This window comes from Leptodactylus fuscus, chromosome 2 (assembly GCF_031893055.1).
Source record: "Leptodactylus fuscus isolate aLepFus1 chromosome 2, aLepFus1.hap2, whole genome shotgun sequence".
NCBI lineage: Eukaryota > Metazoa > Chordata > Amphibia > Anura > Leptodactylidae > Leptodactylus > Leptodactylus fuscus.
In genome coordinates this window covers 283,340,528-283,348,727 of record NC_134266.1, presented here as the reverse complement: position 1 = coordinate 283,348,727, position 8,200 = coordinate 283,340,528, and the positions used below count along the sequence as shown (strand labels likewise).

The window sequence follows — 8,200 nt, the reverse complement described above, 5'->3', positions numbered from 1 at the left end:
ACGTCCCCCTGTCACCGGTCTAGCTGTAGAGGCCGTCCCCGGTCTAGGTGTAGAAGACGTCCCCTTGTCACTGTCACCGGTCTAGGTGTAGAGGACGTCCCCTTGTCACTGTCACCGGTCTAGGTGTAGAGGACGTCCCCCTGTCACCGGTCTAGCTGTAGAGGCCGCCCCCGGTCTAGGTGTAGAAGACGTCCCCTTGTCACTGTCACCGGTCTAGGTGTAGAAGACGTCCCCTTGTCACTGTCACCGGTCTAGGTGTAGAGGACGTCCCCTTGTCACTGTCACCGGTCTAGGTGTAGAGGATGTCCCCTTGTCACCGGCCTATGTAGGTGTAGAGGACGTCCCCTTGTCACTGGTCTAGGTGTAAAAAGATCAGGACTATATCTGTGGGGGCCGGATCATCACTTCCAGGGCTCCTCCTCCAAAGGGCAGCGGTCACACCAAACACTGATGGGATTTACATTTCTATTGTCTTCATAGACTCAAAAATTAACTATAACCCTTCTATTTCTGAAAGCATTCATACTGTGCAGAATGTTTTCCACACCTGCCTAAAACTTTCTGCTGTATGTGACAATGACCTATCCTCAGTATAGATCATCAGATTGTTGTGGGTCTGACGCCTGGCATCCTTCATCACTTATGCCCTGTTTTCCTGTATTTTAGCTCAGCAATTAGGTAATACATCTGAAGGCCTACGAAGCAGCAGGTCCTACAATGGAGATCCGCTTTGACCACATTCTGTACAATCTTCTTCCATGTGTGAATTCTCTGATCTATAAAAACTCGACCTTGGAGTGATCTCCATCACTAACATGTCTTCTCACATGACTGAGCTCGTTGATGTCTAGCAAAATTTGACTTCAGAGTAAAACACTTCCCACATTTGGTACATGAATACGGCTTCTCCCCCGTGTGGCTTCTCTGATGTGTAGCAAAATTTGACTTATGGGTAAAAGATTTCCCACATTCAGTACATGAATAAGGCTTCTCCCCCGTGTGAATTCTCAAATGTTCAACAAGACCTTTCTTATAGGGGAAACATTTCCCACATTCTGAACATGAGAATGGCTTCTCCCCCGTGTGACTTCTCTGATGTTCCACAAAATTTATCTTCTGGATAAAACACTTCCCGCACTCTGTACACGAGAACGGTTTCCTCCCCGTGTGGGTTTTCATATGATAAACAAGAGCTGATTTTTGGGGAAAACACTTGCCACATTCAGAGCAGGAAAATGGCTTCTCCCCCGTGTGAATTCTCTGATGTTCCACAAGGTGTGTTTTTTGGGTAAAAGATTTCCCACATTCTGAACACGAGAATAGCTTCTCTCCTGTATGAATTCTCAGATGTTTCTCCAGAGGACCTTTAAGCAAAAAACATTTCCCACACGTTGGACATGAAAACGGCTTCTCCTTTGTGTGAATTCGCAGGTGGCTCACCAGATTGGTTTTGTTGGTAAAACATTTGCCACATTCGGGACACGTGAATGGCTTCTCCCCTGTGTGAGTTTTCAGATGTTCAACGAGAACTGACCTGTAGGTGAAAGATTTCTTACATTCGGGACATGAAAAGGGCTTCTCTCCTGTGTGAATTCTCAGATGGTTTTCGAGGGATTGTTTATGCAAGAAGCATTTCCCACATTGCCCACATGAATACGGCTTCTCCCCCGTGTGAATTATCTGATGTTTCTCCAAATAACTTCTACTCATGAAGCATTTTCCACACCCCACACATGAAAACGGCAGATTCCCCGTGTGAATTCTCTCATGTCGAGCGAGACCTGATTTAGAGCCAAACAATTTCCCACATTCTGAACATGTGAACGGTTTTTTGTCTGTGGGATTTCTCTCGTGTAAGAAGAGATGAGATTGATGATTCTCTACGTCAAAAAAAGGAGATAAAAAGGTATTTTCATGGGGAGCCCTCATCCAGTCTTCACCTAAAAAATTCCAAGTAAAAAAAATTGGCATTAACACTGAAAATCCACATAACATGTCAAAAAATAAAGTCAAAAAGTCAATATAAGAGGTCCATCAAAAATAAAGTGGAGGACCAAGAACACGGAGTCATCCCTATATACCAAATAACAAATCTACCAGTATTATTTATATCAATCATAATCTACGACACTCTGATGGCGACAAATCACCACAACCCCTTCCCAACGAGGGCATGTTTCGATTTTGTCTTCCCGCCCTCCAAACCCAATAACTTCATTTTTATTCATTCGCAGATCCATTTGAGGGCTTAATGTTTGCTGGACAGATTGTATTATATAATGGGACCATTATAAAGCTGGAAAACAAAAATTCAGAATGGAGTGGAATTGGAGAAAAACTGCAACTTCAACTTTCTTATGGGCTTTGTTTATAGTCCTGGATTGTACACAGGGATGTGCGGAATGTGTTAGAACTGCAAGATTTTTAGGATTTTTTTTTTTTTAAATAGAAAGAATAACAGAATTTTTTTAAAAAAAGTTTAAAATAAAAACGATATTTAAACAATAGGCCATTTCCTGGTGATACTGTCCCTTTAAGCCTAGTGCTACAGGGTGACTTTGGCCAGGACTCCCATCAAGTGACCAATCAGTGGAACGAAAGTCCCCCTAAAGCCTGCTTACACATGGAGCCCCAGTGCGTGTGTGTGTCCAGGGCTCCATTCACTTCTCTGGGGCTGATGGGCCTGTAAACTCCAGCAATGTTCAAAGCCCCATAGGAATGGATGGAGCACAGATTCTGCACGTCATTCACGTGGAGGCTTTAGAACAGGGGTCAGTAACCTTTGGCTCTCCAGCTGCTGTGAAACTACAACTCCCAACATGCCCCATTCACTTCCATGGGAGTTCCAAGAACAGCAGAGCAAGTATGCATGCTGGGAGTTGTAGATTTACAACAGCTGGAGAGCCGAAGGTTGCCGACCCCTGCTTTAGAGGGATTTTCGGTCTCCATTCTGCAGATCACTGGGGAAAACAACGGTGGCGGCCCTCAGCAATCCATATCCTGTCCTGTGGTCATAATGGTACAATCCTCTAAGATTTGTATAATGTCTTTTTACTGTCTGATAACTGCAGAAGACTAAGAAGCCTCAGCATGTGAGTGTGGAGAAGGAGCTACGTCAGCTCAGTCTGATGAAAACACAAGATGGATGAAAGGCTCTTACCATGGTCTGACACTGATATGGGGATCTCCAGTCCATTTGTCGCTCTACTCTCATCACTGTCCTGGAAAGACCCAACATAAGGGACCTAAGAACAAAGAAAAAAGAAGAAGAAGATCCTGAGTTTATTTTATATCCAGGAGAAGATGAAACCCCCAGAAAGCCTCTAATACAAGCTAGACATTTATCTACACTGAAGATCAACTACCAAGTCGATGTCCAAACAGGTGGAAGTTCACCACAATCTATTATGGAACCAGAAACCATTTGTAGCCAGGACCGAGCACAGCCAACAATATCATCCAATAGAGCGGACACTCCACTGCTGCTGAGACGTGTAGTAGAAAGCTTCATGGCATCAATCTATAGAGGATCTACAGACCTCTCAGCTTCATCTACCTGAGGATCCAGTGGGACATTCAGCTCTGGATCCTCTGGACAATCCTGGGAATATGGAGGACTGGGACATCTCTCTGGTGGATTTCTCGGACTGGCTCCATCTATAGGAAATATACACAGTGACTGAATACATTGTCTATATGTGATGAGCAGATGATGGGGGAGTCTAGGTGACCCTCATACCTGGTCTCCTCTATCAGGAAGGTCTCCTCTTACCTGCTGATGTGAGGGGCTGCTGATCCTCCATCATCACCTCCTTGTACAGATCCTTGTGTCCTTCTAAATACTCCCACTCCTCCATGGAGAAATAGACAGTGACATCCTGACACCTTATAGGAACCTGACAACACAATGACACAGTCATCCCCAGAGCCCTCCCTTGGTGTTCTTGTATAATGTCCCAGCATTCCCAGCAGCGCTCACCTCTCCGCTCAGCAGCTCAGTGATCCTGCTGGTAAGTTCTAGGATCTTCTGCTCATGTCTCAGTGAATGAGGTGGAGGCTCGGTGATGGGGCTCGGGGTCCTGCTCCATCCTCCTGACACACGGGGTGTCACACACTCACCAGACGACTTCTTCACTACTGTGTAATCCTGTGTATGGTGAGACACAGATTACAGATCACAAAACTGATATTAAAGGGATTGTCGAAGAGTTGATATTGAAGGCCTATCATTAGGATTGATGAGGTTTGGCACCAAACCCCCCCCCCCCATAGATTAGCTGATATTAGCACAGTGCGCAGAGCCGGACAAAGACATCTTCCTACACTGTGTAGTGTCCAGTCCACATTATTGCACCTCAGCTTCCATGATAGTACAGATGTAACACTACCGCCAATACAGAACTAGCCCATCAATTCAAACAAGTTGCCGATGGCAGGCGCCAATCACTGCCGATTTATTAGGACCAGCTAAATGTCATGAGATTTGCCAAAATAATTTAGATTCTGACACATCTTGAAAGGTCACATTGTACAAAGACATCCAACTCTAAGTCATTGATCTGATTTCAATGGAATATTTTACTTCAGTGTTTTTACTTTATTCCCGGGATATTTTTTTTCTTACAGTATTATTGCTTTAGTAATGGGGCGGGGCTGTCTGATTGACAGATTTCCATTATTAAAGTGGGGGCTTTGTGTAGCTAGCAGAAGGCCAACCCTAACCCCTTAACTACTATCCTATATCCACTGTCACAAGGGACACCAGGAAGAGCCGGGTACTGGCAGGACCTGAAGGCTGGTATTATCATGGTGGGAACAGCTAATAATCATGGGCCTTCCCATCCTGATAATACTAACCAGTATTTCCCATCATAATAATACCAACCTGCCGCTACCTTAAGACAGAAGCATCATTTGGTTCGGTTCTGCTGGTACCCAGCTCTTCCTATTATCCCTGGTGGCACTGGGTACATGGGTAAGAGTTTATGCACATGATATTTAACCCTGCTACATCTGATAATGTGAGCTGAGCCGCAATAGCACAACACAGCCATCAAACAGTGCACTGAGCTCTCTGCTCATGAACTCAGGCACTGCATAGAACAGCTGATCAGTGAGGGTGCCAGGGGTCAGACCTACCCACCAATCTGACGCTCATAAACCATACTAATGATATCATACTTAAAGGGATTCTATCATTAAAAGATGTTTTTTTCTACTGACCATGTCGGAATAGCCTTAAGTTAGGCTATTCGTCTCCTACCTTTTGATGTGGTCTCCGCCGCGCCGGTCATCCGAAATACCGGTTTTTCCCGGTATGCTAATGAGTGTCCGGCAGCAATGAGGGCGGGCCCCAAGCGCTAACACGCCGATGGAGGCGTCCCCATTGCTGCCGGAACTGCCAAATCCTGCACCGCCTTCTTCGTGATCTGCGTCCTCCCCTTCTGTGTCCTCTTCTTTGGTCGTCATGGATGACGCATGCGCAGTAAAAGGGTCTCGCAGCCAGAGCCGACTGCGCATGCGTCATCCATGACGACCAAAGAAGAGGACACAGAAGGGGAGGACGCAGGATTTGGCAGTTCCGGCAGCAATGGGGACACCTCCATCGGCGTGTTAGCGCTGGGGCCCGCCCTCATTGCTGCCGGACACTCATTAGCATACTGGGAAAAACCGGTATTTCGGATGACCGGCGCGGCGGAGACCACATCAAAAGGTAGGAGACGAATAGCCTAACTTAAGGCTATTCCGACATGGTCAGTAGAAAAAAACATCTTTTAATGGTAGAATCCCTTTAATATCAACTCTCTAACAACCCCTTTAAGAGTTCTTCACCTGTACAGACAATTACTTTTGTATTAGTAGGTGTAAAAGTGATGTCATGTGAAACTCTCACCTCTCCAGCGATCAAGGAGACGATCTCCAGGGTGAGATCTAATATCTTGGCGGCCATGTAGTTTCTGTGATTGTCCACCTCGGGTGGATGATTTCCTATTATAATGCCCTTGTACCGATCCTGGTGTCCTTCTAAATACTCCCACTCCTCCATGGAGAAATAGACAGTGACATCCTGACACCTTATAGGAACCTGACAACACAATGACACAGTCATCCCCAGAGCCCTCCCTTGGTGTTCTTGTACACTCAGTGGCCAAAAGTCACAGGAAGACGTGTCCCAGTGCCGGTGGTGTCGGATATAACACTCAAACAGTGTGACACGATGCGGCCTAGGCGGTAGTGTCACCACGATATCTGAGCAGTCTGATGCAGACAGGTGTCTCGCGAACATGGCAGCATACCGCGAGTTAAGCGACTTTGAACGTGGGATGATAATCGGTGCAAGGCACATGGGGTATAGCATTTTGGAGATTACCTGGGAATTTGGGTTTCCGAGATTAACAGCTTCTCGGATGGACCTGCAATCTCGCAGAGACAACGTTGGCAGCTGCGTAAACCGACGCACCAATCGACCACGAGTGTTCGATAAACGGGTGTCACGTCACCTCCGCAGTCGTACGGGGCTCTCGACGGTCTACCGTGGGTGAAATTGCCACCGAATTGAATGTGGGGTGCCAGGACCCCATTTTTACCAGGACTGTACACCAAGAACTGCACTGCATAGGCTTCTACAGTCGACGCCCGACCCGTGTCACTTTGCTCGCACGGCAACACAGAGCGCGAAGACTGGCATGGGCCCGCAACCATCGTCACTGGACCATGGAACAGTGTGCGGCATGTGGCATGGTCTGATGAATCATGGTTCTAGTTGTACAGAGTCGATGGGCGTGAGAGCGTGGCGTATTCCCCATGAAGCCATGGATCCTGCATGCCAACAAGGACCTGTCCAGGCGAGAAGTGGCTCCATCATGGTCTGGGCCGTGTTTACATGGTTACAATTGGGCCCTATTGTCCGGGTGCTGGGATCAATGAGCGGTGATCGATACTTACAACTTATAGCAGACTATCTGCACCCCTTTCTGGTGTTGGAGTTCCTTGATAGGGATGCTGTGTACCAACAGGACAATGCAACATGTCATTGCTCGTTGGTGGCACGAGACTGGCTTAATGAGCACACCAGTGACCTCACGACCCTCGATTGGCCTGCCCGCTCGCCCAACCTCAACCCCATAGAGCATTTATGGGATGCTGTGGATACCAGTGTCTGCTGCATGGACCCAGCGCCAACTACAAAGGACCAATTGTGGGCTGCAGTGCAGACTGTGCGGATCAATATCCCTCCAGAACTCTTCCAACACCTCGTGGAGTCCAGGCCTCATCGTCTTGCTGCAGTTATCAGGGCTCACGGAGGGGTGACCTGCTATTAACGGCACATCCGGTACCTTCCCAATGACTTTTGGCCACTCAGTGTATAATGTCCCAGCATTCCCAGCAGCGCTCACCTCTCCGCTCAGCAGCTCAGTGATCCTGCTGGTAAGTTCTAGGATCTTCTGCTCATGTCTCAGTGAATGAGGTGGAGGCTCGGTGATGGGGCTCGGGGTCCTGCTCCATCCTCCTGACACACGGGGTGTCACACACTCACCAGACGACTTCTTCACTACTGTGTAATCCTGTGTATGGTGAGACACTACAGGTCACTACAGAGAGTCTAAGAATCCTTCACCTGTCCAGTCATTTCCTTGGTTTATTCCTAGAGATAAGAGTGATGTCATGTGAGACTCTCACCTCTCCAGTGATCAAGGAGATGATCTCCAGGGCCAGCTCTAATATCCTGGTAGACATGTGGTTTCTGGCCTCGGCCATCCCTGGTGGGTCACTGATGGAGAGGACCATCGTCTTGTATCTGGGGAACCTGAGGGAGAACAAGGAGGACGAGGGTAAGGTCCTATCTAGTAGAACGTCTTACATGAAGGTCGCCTCGTCACATTTTTTACATTGGAACAACCAGAGCACTAACACACACAACGAAGGGTTAAGGGGTTCTCCGGGATTTTCCAGGTGATAGTTTGGGGTATCAGATAATCAACTGATCCAATACTGATAACCTATAAAGAGGTCATGAATACCAAAAATCACAAAGAACCCTCTTAACCCCTTCCAAGCCTCAGGGGACGTTCTGTTTATAACGAGTCGGCCGTGTACCAGCTCTGCCCCGAGCAACAAAAAGTCAAATGTACCAATGAAATCCACAAGATCGGTCATCAGTAAGTGATCCTGGGGTCCTGCACCCCGACCCCGCACACAC

General features: G+C 47.4%; 1 protein-coding gene across 1 annotated transcript; it reads right to left on the bottom strand.

Moving 5' to 3' along the window:
* Positions 1-371: 371 nt before the first annotated feature.
* Positions 372-6,286, bottom strand: LOC142194234 (uncharacterized). The gene is made up of 7 exons (XM_075263249.1): positions 6,242-6,286; positions 5,894-6,085; positions 3,980-4,147; positions 3,773-3,896; positions 3,557-3,657; positions 3,161-3,245; positions 372-1,940 (listed from the first exon to the last, which is right to left on the bottom strand). Exons 1-7 carry the CDS (start codon positions 6,284-6,286, stop codon positions 811-813), a joined length of 1,845 nt encoding a protein of 614 aa, XP_075119350.1. The 3' UTR covers positions 372-810.
* Positions 6,287-8,200: the final 1,914 nt, after the last annotated feature.